General features: G+C 39.8%; 1 protein-coding gene across 1 annotated transcript in view; it reads left to right on the top strand.

The window, feature by feature from the left end:
* Elp1 (elongator acetyltransferase complex subunit 1) overlaps nucleotides 1-13,516 on the top strand; it is a 62,501-nt gene that overhangs the window by 37,217 nt on the left and 11,768 nt on the right. The window contains exons 26-29 of the mRNA XM_047525228.1: nucleotides 420-543; nucleotides 1,365-1,462; nucleotides 2,582-2,783; nucleotides 5,169-5,230. Coding sequence (XP_047381184.1) covers nucleotides 420-543; nucleotides 1,365-1,462; nucleotides 2,582-2,783; nucleotides 5,169-5,230 — 486 coding nt within the window. The remainder of the gene's footprint in view (nucleotides 1-419; nucleotides 544-1,364; nucleotides 1,463-2,581; nucleotides 2,784-5,168; nucleotides 5,231-13,516) is intronic.

Consider the following 13,516-nt stretch of genomic DNA (forward strand, 5'->3'; position numbering starts at 1 on the left):
TTTTTTGTCAACTCAGTACAGTTTAGTTTTGTTTTACCTGTTTTCTTTGTAAATCGGGGGGGACACAGCATGTCATGAAAACAGCACCAAGAGCAGTGGCTTGCACTGTTAGGAGACACTCGGGTGCCTTCGTTGCATGACCTCTAGGCATGACCTTTTCCCTCGTAGCCTGTGTTCTGTGAGATTTAGTTAAGGAGTAGTTGTTATTATTCCACATGTGGACTAAAAACACTATGTGGGAAAACATTTTTACCAAAACGTCTTCAATGTAGTTTGATTTTAGGTATTACATAATATATGATTAACACCATACTGTAGTAATACATTTAAAATCATATTCTGAATTTATTGCTATGGTTAAGTGTCATATTTTTATATGTGAATATCACAAGAAATAATATTCTCATTTATTTTTTTAGGATCCCAAAGAATATCTTCCATTTCTTAATACTCTTAAGAAAATGGAAACTAATTACCAGCGGTTCACTATAGACAAATACTTGAAACGGTTTGAAAAGGCCATTGGCCACCTCAGCAAGTGTGGTAAGCTTGAGGATTAGTATGTTTATTTTTGTTTCAGATCTTCTTTGGAACGAGGCAAGGTATAAATTAAAGGTTATTTTAGAAAGAGACTGATTTGATTTTAGTTTCCACTCCTGAAACCTGTAACCATGTTGTCTGTTCACCTTGTTTTGCCTTATGTTCTGAAAAACGAGGGTAAAGCAAATTGGCTAGGAGCCGCTTCCTAGCCAAGAATGTAGATCAGATCCTTTTTGGGTTATGAATACCTCCTAATTTCAGTGCCTCAGAGTCAAAGCACTACCCTTTCTGGTAGTGTTGGCCACATGTAATGGAGCCCTGGCATGTCTGGAGTGGATGGCCCTGTCGAGCACCCGGGGAGATAGTTTTAATTGGCAGTGACTGAGTAGAAGAACAGTGTCTGCTGGTCTCCGTCACCTGGTCTCAACCTGTGCTGGAGCAGTTGGGATTCTTTACTGAGGGCTGACCTGAGGACAACGAAGAATCACCTGGGGTGCTTGTTGTTAAACATTCACCTCTGGGCTTCTTCAGAGACACTGACTCAGCTGGTCTGAGGGAGGACCAAGGTGTGTGTTTAATAAGCTCACCAGGTGGACAGTGTGGGAAGAATTCCTAGTAGAATGCTGGTTCCAGTTAGTGCTTCTCCTGCCTCAGAATCTGCAGTGGTGCCCATTAAACATTCCTGGGGTACTTCCCCAGGTACTTGATTATATAAGGTCTTAAAAAGGTCCCACATTAATTTTGTTTGGGGACCATTGGTAGAAGTGAAATCCATTTTGCTTCCAAAGTCTTAAGCCTTGTTTCTGTGAATCTTATTCCTGCAGGACCAGAGTTCTTCCCAGAATGCTTAAATTTAATTAAAGATAAAAATTTGTATAAGGAAGCTCTGAAGTTATATCCGCCAAACTCCCAGCAGTACCAGGTATGTGAAATGAGGCTTTGTGCTTTGGTTGGAAAGGGCTGAGGTGAGTGTCCCGAGTCCATAACACTGTCCTTGGTTTCCCGTCTTGTCCTGAAACTAGTTAGCCTCATCTTGAACTTCTTATCTGGGGAGATGACCCTGATCTGTCATGAAGAATCGCCTAGGGCAGAGACCAAGGAGTTGCCCCTGACTCCTCATCTAGAACACCACAGCTGCTTCCCTCCTGCCCTTCTCTGGTCTGGCCCCAAGATGCATGATGGTCAGTCTGAAAAATACACATCTTTCCTGATTATTTCAGGAGAAAGGGAGACAATTTAGGGTTTTTGCTTTTTTTAACATGTATTTAGCTTTTTATTTTCCAGACAACTTTGCTTGTAAACTTGGTGTACTATGTGATCCTCATAACCTGATAGGGTATTGTGGACAATGTACAGATGAGGACGCCACCTGCCATAGTTACAAAGTGGCAGACCTGGGATACGGGGCCCAGACTGACCCCCACGTCCCTGCAGTTAACCACCATGCCTCTTACAGATTTTTCTATTCATCCACAGATCACACACATGCCCTCTCTGAGCTAGTCCCTGCCTGTTTTGTTAGCACCAGCTTCTTCCACTCTCCACGGTCTCGTTACTTGAAGATAGTTTCACAGATGTCACACTGTGTAACAGTGCCTCTGCCAGCCCTCTGCCCTGTCCTTCCTTAAGCTCCATGTGCTTGTAGAAATTCTCAGTCTTCTTCCAAAAGCCATTCATTGTTGGATTAGGTGTCAAACACCAAGCTCCCAGAGGACCCTGTTCTTGTCTGGAATTCATTCTCTATTGCCATAACAGCAGGAACTTGGTGGCAGTTCTTGTTTGCTTTATCATTTGTTTGATTTTATTTTTTGCATTGCTGTGTTATTCTCACTGGCTAGAGTAGGGCCCAATAATCATTGAATAAATAAATGTACATTTCTAGTAATGTTTGGAATGGAAAAATGATTGAACCAACTGGTAAACCGTAGGGTTTTCCCAAGTGGTTCAAGAGACACCATTGTAATGATTAAGGCAGCCTACGCTGGGGCTTTGAAGAAATTGTCACATTTCCTCATCTATCCTAAATCTCCTGTTGTCACAGGCTATCAGCATTGCCTATGGGGAGCACCTGATGCAGGAGCAGCTGCATGAGCCAGCGGGGCTTGTGTTTGCCCGCTGTGGCGCCCACTCTAAGGCTCTCTCAGCCTTTTTGACATGTGGCAGCTGGCAGCAAGCCCTCTGTGTGGCAGCCCAGCTTCATTTGACCAAAGACCAGCTGGCCGACCTTGCTAGAACTCTGGCAGGTGAGCATGGTTATTCATTTTCTACTTCTTCAAAAGGTTTTCTGTTTTTGTTTGGTAATTTTTCAGATAAATACCTTGAGCCAGCTCATATTCACTGATAAAACTTAATTTAGAATGATGTATTCTAAAGCAGGGTAGAGGTCAAACTGCTACAACAAGAGCCCCTAAATACAATGGCGCACTAAAGAAAGCAGTTTCTCTCTCATGTGGGGACTGATAGAGCCTTCCATTGTGCGCCTCCATGGTCTCTAAGGTGGTTGCAGCTTGATTCTCTTTCCATCCATATCCCAGTCCTTGTGGGGGTGGGGGAGAGTAATAATAGGAAGACACTTATTTTTAAGTTGGAAATGACCTCGAAATTACACTGTCCTTTCTACTCCATATCATTCACCAAACATCGATCTATCTATGGCCACACCTAACAGTGTAGCTGGGTGGCTATGTGCCATGTAAAAAGGTAAAGATGAATTTGGGGATGGAGGCATTCTGGCATAGACATTGGTTGTTGGAATCCATAATAGCAATTTCCGGGAATGGAGTGGAAGAAAAGGCCAAATGTATAAGCAGTGTGAAAGTGAAGGCAAGTTGGTGGCTTCAGAGTCTAGGGATTGGGGCTGGTACCAGGGTCTGATTTTGAGTGCAGGAGAGGGTAAGGAGGCTGTGAGAAGAGGAGTGTAGGGCTCTAGTCTTCTTGGCCATCCTTGAAATAAAGGAATGACTGGTATATTTTTCCCTGCCTTCCTCTCCTAGTCCAATTTCTGTTGCTAATAGCACAGTATCACTTACCTATAGTCTAGGTAAGTAGTAAAGAAAAGTTTTATTCTGGCTTACAGTTCTAGTTCAGGGTTGAGGGCCTGCATTTGGTAACGGCCTTCTTGTTGGCAGGCCTGAGGTGGTGCCCACATCTGTCATACCGAGAAGATGGAGTGTGCTTCCAAGTGTTTTTGAAGCCAGGTGCAGGGGCACACACTGTAATTCCAGCAATTCCAAAGACTGAGGCAGAAAGACCACAAATTTAAGGCCAGGCCCAGCACCTTAAGGTCACCCTCAGCAACTTAGCAAGACTGCCTCAAAAAACAAAAGTCTCTGGGTTCAATCCTGGTACCAAAAACAAAAAAACAAAAACTGCATGTGTGTTCTGATCGCTCTCCCCCTTCTTATAACACCATTAGTATTCAATCATGAAATCCACACTGATGACCTTATCTAATTCTGATCAGCTCCCCAAAGTCCCACCTCTAAATGCCATAGTTTGATTAAATGTCCACCCTTTTAACAACCTCACAGTCAGGATTAAACTCCATCATGAAATTTCAGAGAGGATAAACCATATTCAAAAAGCCTTGTAAACACTGTTATGGTTTCAAAATAAAAAAAGCAGTCCTAAAAAAATTCCAAATTATAGCTTGTTGAATTTACATACATATCGTCCTTTGTTATTTGTATTATTCCTTTTCCTGTGGCACTAGAAAATGTGTCGAATCATTACTTTTCTTTTTCTGGTTATTAAGATCTGTAGGCTCCTCTGTAGTCCCTATTTTTACGAGTGTTGACAATTACTTATTTTTAGGCCTTTTAATTATTTATTCTGGATCCATGATAACTTTTTTTAGAAATTTACACTATTGGTAGTTCATACCTTTGAGCTCTGTTCTTGGAGGATCTAGTAGCTTCTCTGATACTCTGTACAACTCTTAATGAACTGTCTACCATGTCTTGTGATGGAGTATATCTGGTTCTCTGAGATGAAAGGTGCAGAGGGCGGTGATCAAGGTCTTGAGCATTGTCCTACAGTGCAGTCACTTTGTGTGCCCATTTACCTGAGGCAGTTTACTCACACCAGAAGAAAGAAAACTAATTAGTGGAGGCGAGTCTCCCCCCCCCCTTTTTTTTTCCCTAAAGCCCCAGAGTGAGCATGAGATGGGAGACATGAATCTGCCTGCCTCTTAATAAGACTTGGGTTTCCTATGCCCCTCCTAGAGGGTTTTCTCTCTCATCTGGGCTGATTGATTTTAGAAGCTAAGGACACTGCATGACCCCAAACATAAGCCAACTACCTCCATCTAGTGCTCAACCAAAGAAACAGCAGTCTCTTCCTGTTAAAGGATGAAATGGATGAGTGAGGGATACCAGGTCAGTTTCCCATATGCGTGCATTTTTTAAGGCTAATTTTGACTATATGATTTTCAAAATCTGTACTAAATTTAGATTTTAACTGCTGTTTAAGATAGGACTCCATGATGTGTGTTCTTACTCCTCTCACAGAAACTTTTACAAAGTACATAGTTTGATACATAATAAAGACAAATTAAGGAAGCACTTCAGCCAAAAGAAAAAAAATGAATCTTCAATTTTGTTGACAAAAACGTATTGTTATCTTTGCAGGAAAGCTAGTTGAGCAGAGGAAGCACAGTGATGCAGCCATAGTTCTGGAACAGTATGCCCAGGTGAGCTCACTTCCTACCTTGTAAAGCCCCAGGCAACAAGAAGGGGCTTGCTGATTGCACTTTACCGACAGTGAAAGTTAAAGGATCTGTGGGTAATCATTAGGTCCTGAGAACGTGGAAGAGTCTTCCCTTGCTGACTTAACTTGGAAATTCAGTTCAGTACATCTCTAAATACAGATTGAGCATCCCTAATTCTAAATCTGAAAAACTTCAAAATATGGAACTTTTTGAATGCCAGTATGATGCACAGGTGGAAAATTCCACACCTGACCTCATATGGTAGGTTGCAGTCAAAATTCAGGCATACCAAAAATATTATGTAAAATTACTTTCAGGACATGTATAATGTGTATATGAAACATCAATGATTTCTTGTTTAGTCTTGGGTCCTATCCCCAAGATATCACATTATGTATATGCAGATATTCCAAAATCTGAAGAAATCCAAAATACTCTGGTTCCAAGCCCTTCATATAGGGATTCTCAAACTATGATTTCAAATTGTGTGGGTTAGAATATTGTAGAGCTTTAGTATAATACATGGTAGTAGTTTGACCTTGGTAAAAAGTGCTAAATTCATCTCAAGGTAGTTGTGCTTTTCATGTTCACTTTGCCAAAATAGAAACAGTGAGAAAAGGTTCATTATGTAACAAAGTAATTCAACTTTAGATACACTTTTGGCTTTTATTACTATTCTCTCTGTTGGAAATGTTTCTTTTAGCCCTGGGGCAGTTTAAGGACTTCAGTTGTTTGTTTGTTTGTTTGTTTTAACTTATTTTTAGGTGGTGCTGCTGAGCATGGAACCCAGTGCCTCACAGGTGCTAGGCAAGCACTCTGCCACTACAGCCCCAGCCACAGGAGTTCAGTTTTATAGCTGATTATAAGTACCCATATGAGCTTTTGGTAGAATTTATCATGAAAATAATAAAAGTGTACATTGACACTGGCCACAGACTAATAGGACAACCATTTGATGCCCAGGGTTTCCTGCCTTGTGGAGTAGGTAGTCTTTTTAGTCTGGCTTCCTTCACTCTTATAATGCTGTTGAGAGTCATTCATGTTGTAGTTTAATCAGTAGCTTATTACTTTTAATTGCAGAGTAGTATTCCATCGCATGACTGTATCACAATTTGTGGACCCATTCACTCTGACGTACATTCAGATTGTTTCCATTCTGGGGTCTAAAGAATAAAGCAGCTTTGAACATTTTAGTACTTATGTCTGTGGGGATAGAAGTAGAACTCTTGGGTCCCAAGTTTAGTGAATATTTGACTTGATAAGAAGCTGAAGGACTTCTCTGTGTTGACTGCACCATGTTGTGTTCCCACCAGTGAAGACAGTAGTAGCAGCAACACCGGGTGTGTGGTCTTCAGCTGCTACTACTAGGATTGTCTATGGCCATGTAACTTTCTCCCTCGGAATTTAGCTGCTTGAAACAATGAGTGCTTATTATCTCACTTGAATAAATATTCTACATGTATTACTTGTTGAACCTCACATTTATAATGAGCAGATGGTTTATCAGTAGTTGTAGTTGGTTTCTCACATTTTAGGAGATAACCAAATTCAGTAGTGGGAGTAGAGAGCACTTGAAAGAAAACTGATTGTAGAAAACACCTCCTTGGGTGTGTACTACTATGGTATTTATTGCATACACACACACACACACACACACACACATATATATATATATATATATATATATGCATATGTATGTATACACACACTCCAATACATGTACACTGACAAACTGAACTCTTTTTTTTTTTGGCAGTACTGGGGATAAACTCAGGGCCTTCTGCTTGCAAGGCAAGCACCCTACCAGCTGAGCTATCTCCCCAGCTCCAAACTGAACTCTTTAGGAGGAGAACAAAGTGTTATGTTCTAGAGTGGTTTTTGTTCTATCCTCTAGGCAGTGAGAGTGGAGTAGGTCATAGTAGACAGATCTGTAGTGTAATGAATAATTTGTTTCTGTGAAATGCTACAGGGGTATTGCTATTACTTGGACTAATAAAGAGGAAGTTTAAAAACTTGCTTATCATGCCGGAGTGCTCTCTCTGGCAGGGGGAAAATCCACCTTGCTACTTATGTAAATAAAGCAATATAGTCTTGACCATTTGTTTACATTTTGTCTGTGGCAGCTGTGAAACTGCAACAAGAGAGCTAAGGAATTGTGACAGAGATAGTCAGGCCCGCAAAGCCTAAGATGTTTGCTTTGTAGCCTTAATACAGGAAAAATGTGGCAATTTCTGTCCTCTTGGGTTAAGGAAAATCCCCTTCTAATCCTAGTTGGGAAGGTTTTGTTGTTGTTATCATGCCTGGGCGTCGAATTTTGTCCAGTGTGTTTTCAACTATGGACTGTTTTTTTGTTTTTAGTCCAATGATAATAACAAATTACACTGAGTCTCAGTCATTAAACCAACATGGCATTCTGGGTTAAACCTCTTGGCTATCATTTCTTATCCTTTTCCTGCATTGGTGGATTAGAGTATTTCTTGAAGGTTTTTTGGTTGTGTTCTTGAGGGTTTCTTGAGTCTTTGTCTACTTTTGGTATCAGGATAATGCTGTTCTTCCTTTTTTTCTGGAAGAGTGTGCGTATAATTGATGTGAAGACTGGCTCCTGGTTAAGAATTTGTGTGTGAGTTTTCAGAGCTGACCGTGAGCAGTCACAGACTTTACCTCGGGAGCCTCACGGGGGACGCTCGCTTCGCACACCCTGCAGGCGCACTGCCAGGCAAGGACTCAGGCCCACTGCCAGGCAAGGACTCAGGCCCCGGCTCTTCTTGTTCTTCCTTCCCCTTTGTGCATTCCTAGCCCTCCTGCTTTCATTTCTAGGTCTGTTTATCTGAGGCCTTGGGCCAAGCTCGTCTCTGGGCACCCCTGCTTTGGCCTCTGTGGGGCAGTGGAGGAGTGGTGACGCTCGAAGACACTTTCCCTAGCTCACTACCCAGTACTTTTCCACTCCTGGCCCTCCCCATTCCATTCCTGTCCCCTTCCAAGAGACAAAATACCACTGAAGCATTTTGTTCTGGGCTCCCTTAATAGCGATGGAACCTTGTGCCGGGCCGGGTGACCTGGACCAGTGTGGTGTGGTGTTCCCTGGGGGAGAATGAACAGGAGCTGGTGCTTTCTGTGGTGTTAGCCTCTTTCTTATCCCAGGCTTTGCTTTCAGTTGGGCTTATTACTCCTGTCAGCTCCTCTGACCCTTGACAGCACAGATCTCTCTTCCTGCTCAGCTTTTTTTTTTTTTATTGTGAACAAATGGGATACATGTTCTTTCTCTGTTTGTACATAGAGTAAAGGCATACCATTTGTGTAATCATACGTTTACATAGGGTGATGTTGGTTGATTCATTCTGTTATTTTTTTCTCCTTCCCCCCACCCCTCCCATCCCTCTTTTCCCTCTATACAGTCCTTCCTTCCCCCATTCTTGCCCCCCTCCCTAACCCTCACTCTAACCCTAAAACTAACCCCTCCCACGCCCCATTATGTATCATCATCCACTTATCAGCGAGATCATTCGTCCTTTGGTTTTTTGAGATTGGCTTATCTCACTTAGCATGATATTCTCCAATTTCGTCCATTTGCTTGCAAATGCCATAATTTTATCATTCTTTATGGCTGAGTAATATTCCATTGTATATATATGCCACAGTTCTTTATCCATTCATCAACTGAAGGGCATCTAGGTTGTTTCCACAATCTGGCTATGGTGAATTGAGCAGCAATGAACATTGATGTGGCTGTATCTCTGTAGTATGCTGATTTTAAGTCCTTTGGGTATAGGCCAAGGAGTGGGATAGCTGGGTCAAATGGTAGTTCCATTCCAAGTTTTCTAAGGAATCTCCATACTGCCTTCCAGAGTGGTTGCACTAATTTGCAACCCCACCAGCAATGTATGAGTGTACCTTTTTCCCCACATCCTCGCCAACACCTGTTGTTGCTTGTGTTCTTGATAATCGCCATTCTAATTGGGGTGAGATGGAATCTTAGGGTGGTTTTGATTTGCATTTCTTTTATTACTAGAGATGTTGAACATTTTTCCATATGTTTGTTGATTGTTTGTAGGTCTTCTTCTGTGAAGTGTCTGTTCATTTCCTTAGACCATTTGTCGATTGGGTTATTTGTAGTCTTGGTGTTGAGTTTTTTGAGTTCTTTATAGATTCTGGAGATTAGGGCTCTATCTGAAGTATGATTGGCAAAGATTTTCTCCCACTCTGTAGGCTCTTTCTTCACATTGCTGATAGTTTCCTTTGCTGAGAGAAAGCTTTTTAGTTTGAATCTATCCCAGTTATTGATTCTTGCTTTTATTTCTTGTGCTATGGGAGTCCTGTTGAGAAATAAGAAACCCAGAATTGCTAAAGCAATCCTTCGCAGGAAAAATGAAGCAGGGGGTATTGCAATACCTGAACTTCAACTGTACTACAAAGCAATAGTAACAAAAACGGCATGGTATTGGTACCAAAATAGACAGGTAGATCAATGGTACAGAATAGAGGACACGGACACAAACCCAAATAAATATAATTTCCTCATACTAGACAAAGGGGCCAAAAATATGCAATGGAGAAAAGATAGCCTCTTCAATAAATGGTGCTGGGAAAATTGGAAATCCATATGCAACAAAATGAAAATAAACCCATATCTATCACCGTGCACAAAACTAAACTCAAAATGGATTAAGGACCTCGGAATCAGACCAGAGACCCTGCATCTTATACAAGAAAAAGTAGGTCCAGATCTTCAACATGTCGGCTTAGGACCAGACTTTCTCAACAGGACTCCCTGCTCAGCTTTTGACATACTTTTTCCCTTGAATTTTTGGTAGAACTTATTAGTAAAGCCATCTGGGCCTGAAGTTTTCTTGGTTGAAAGTGTTTGGCTATAAATTCAATTTCTTTAGTAAACATGTACCTATTAAAGTTATCTGTGTCTTCTGGAGTAAGCTTTGGTAGTTTGGATCTTTTAAGAAATTTATACATTTCATCTAAATTGTCAGATTTATTTACATAAAGTCATTCATAGTATTGTCCTATAGGGACAATAGCAATGTCCTGTCTTTCAGTCCAGATATTGGTTACTTGTGTCTTTTGGTTGGGGTGGGGGAGTTGTTGTTTGTTTGTTTTCCTGATCAGTCTGGCTAGAGGCTTATGAATTTTATTGGTCTTTTGAAAGAATGAGCTATTTCATTGTCTCTCTCCATGTTTTATTTAATTAATTTATTATTTCTTTATTGCCTACTTTGGGTTAAATTTGCTCTTTATTTTCTATTTTCTTAAGGTGATGGCTTAAAAATTACTAATTTGAGAAATTTTCCCCTTCATAGTTTAAGCACATAATTTCCCTCAGGCTATGCTTTAGCTGCATCCTATGAATTTTGACATGTTATATCTTCATTTTCTAATTTCCTGTGTGATTCTTTGCTGACCTGTGGGTTATTTGGAAGTGTTGATAACTTGCAGATATTTGGAGGTTTTCCAGCCATTTTTCTATTATTGATTCTTACTTAGTTCTGTTGGAATTAGCATATTTTTTGTTAATTCAGTCCTCATATGTGACCCATTGTGGTCTGTTTTGAAGAATGTTGTAAAGGGAACATGACATCCATGATGGGATGTTCTATAATGTTCATTAGGTTAGGGTGCTATTGGTTTTTGTCATTTTTGATTTTTTTCACTTTATCAATACTGGAAGAGAAAGTGTTTAAATCCCCAATTGCAATGATGTATTTTCCAGTTTCTCCTTTCATTCTACCAGTGTTTGCTTCATGCTTCTTTATCCTTGATTACATTCCTTATTCTGAAATCCACTTTGTATTATTAAGGTAGCCCTTTCAGCTTTCTTTTAATTACTCTTTTCGTGGTGTATTTTTTCCATTCTTTTTTTAATGTGTCTGTATGTGGTCTTTATGTTTTAAGGTGGACTTCTTGTTAACAATATATAGTTGTTGGTTTTTAATATAATTTGACAATCTATGCTTTGTTTTTGTTTCTATTTTTGTTTTTATTTTCCAGTACTAGGGATTGGACCCAGGGGTGCTTTACCACTAAGCTACCTCCCCAGCCCTTTCTGTTATTTTCTCTTTTGAGACTGAGTCTCTCTAAGTTGCCAGTCTCTCTAAGTTGCCACCACATCCAGTCTCACTCTCTGCCTTTTAATTGAGTGTTTAGACCATTTGCTTTTAAAAGAGATTACCAGTGTAGTTGGGTTTAAACCTGTTGTCTTGCTGTTTTTATTTGCTAATTGATCTTTTGTTTCTTTTTATCTTTTTTCTGCCCTCTTGGATCTAATATTTTTCATAAATCCATTTTATCTCCCTTATTGGCTTATTAGCTATATTTCTTTGATTATTTTAGTGGTTGCTCAAGGATTTACAGTAAATGCCATAATGATTTATCATAGTATTAGCTGAATAGCTAATAGTATACTACTTCCTGTGTAATGGGAGAACCTTACAAGGGTATATTTCCTTTCCCCCTTCTTGTCCTTTGTATAATTCACATTTTAATTCTACATGTATGATAAACTCTGTAATAATTTATTATTAATTTTGCTTAATGTGATTAGTTACTGTTTAAGGAGATTTCGAAACAACCCAAAAGCATCTTTCATTATTTCTTCTCTTTCAGGAGAAGCTAGAAATACGAATTTTTCTTTGACATTTCCTGAGTTTTAAAAAACTTCAGGTCACTCAAAATGATTAACAACCAAATTTAAGAACTAAAATTATAAGACTCTCAGAAGAAAACATAGGGTTAAACCTTTTTTTTTTTTTTTGCTTTTAAAACAGTCTTTTTTTTTTTATTGTAAACAAATGGGATACATGTTGTTTCTCTGTACATGGCGTAAAGGCATACCATTTGTGTAATCATAAATTTACATAGGGTAATGTTATTTGATTCATTCTCTTATTTTTTCCCTTCCCTCCCACCCCTCCCACCCCTCTTTTCCCTTCCTTCCTCCATTCTTGCCCACCTCCCTAACCCTAACACTAACCCCTCCCACCCCCCATTATGTGTCATCATCCACTTATTAGCGATATCATTCGTCCTTTGGTTTTTTGAGATTGGCTTATCTCACTTAGCATGATATTCTCCAATTTCATCCATTTACCTGCAAATGCCATAATTTTATCGTTCTTTATGGCTGAGTAATATTCCATTGTGTATGTGTATATATATATATATATATATATATATATATATATATATATATATCACAGTTTCTTTATCCATTCATCAATTGAAGGACATCTAGGTTGGTTCCACAATCTGGCTATTGTGAACTGAGCAGCTATGAACATTGATGTGGCTGTATCTCTGTAATATGCTGATTTTAAGCCCTTTGGGTATAGGCCAAGGAGTGGGATAGCTGGGTCAAATGGTGGTTCCATTCCAAGTTTTCTAAGGAATCTCCACACTGCTTTCCAGAGTGGCTGCACTAGTTTGCAGCCCCACCAGCAATGTATGAGTGTACCTTTCTCCCCACATCCTCGCCAACACCTGTTGTTACTTGTATTCTTGATAATCATCTTTCTAATTGGGGTGAGATGGAATCTTAGGGTGGTTTTGATTTGCATTTCTCTTATTACTAGAGATGTGTTGAACATTTTTCCATATGTTTGTTGATTGCTTGTAGATCTTCTTCTGTGAAGTGTCTATTCATTTCCTTAGCCCATTTGTCGATTGGATTATTTGCATTCTTGGTGTAGAGTTTTTTGAGTTCTTTATAGATTCTGGAGATTAGGGCTCTATCTGAAGTATGATTGGCAAAGATTTTCTCCCACTCTGTAGGCTCTTTCTTTGCATTGCTGACAGTTTCCTTTGCTGAGAGAAAGCTTTTTAGTTTGAATCTATCCCAGTTATTGATTCTTGCTTTTATTTCTTGTGCTATGGGAGTCCTGTTGAGGAAGTCTGGTCCTAAGCCGACATGTTGAAGCTCTGGACCTACTTTTTCTTCTATAAGATGCAAGGTCTCTGGTCTGATTCTGAGGTCCTTAATCCATTTTGAGTTTAGTTTCGTGCATGGTGAGAGATATGGGTTTAGTTTCATTCTGTTGCATATGGATTTCCAATTCTCCCAGCACCATTTGTTGAAGAGGCTATCTTTTCTCCACTGCATATTTTTGGCCCCTTTGTCTAGTATGAGAAAATTGAATTTATTTGGGTTTGTGTCCATGTCCTCTATTCTGTACCATTGATCCACCTTTCTATTTTGGTACCAATACCATGCCGTTTTTGTTACTATTGCTTTGTAGTAGAGTTGAAGATCTGGTATTGCGATAC

This window comes from Sciurus carolinensis, chromosome 14, assembly GCF_902686445.1.
Source record: "Sciurus carolinensis chromosome 14, mSciCar1.2, whole genome shotgun sequence".
In the NCBI taxonomy this organism is placed as follows: domain Eukaryota; kingdom Metazoa; phylum Chordata; class Mammalia; order Rodentia; family Sciuridae; genus Sciurus; species Sciurus carolinensis.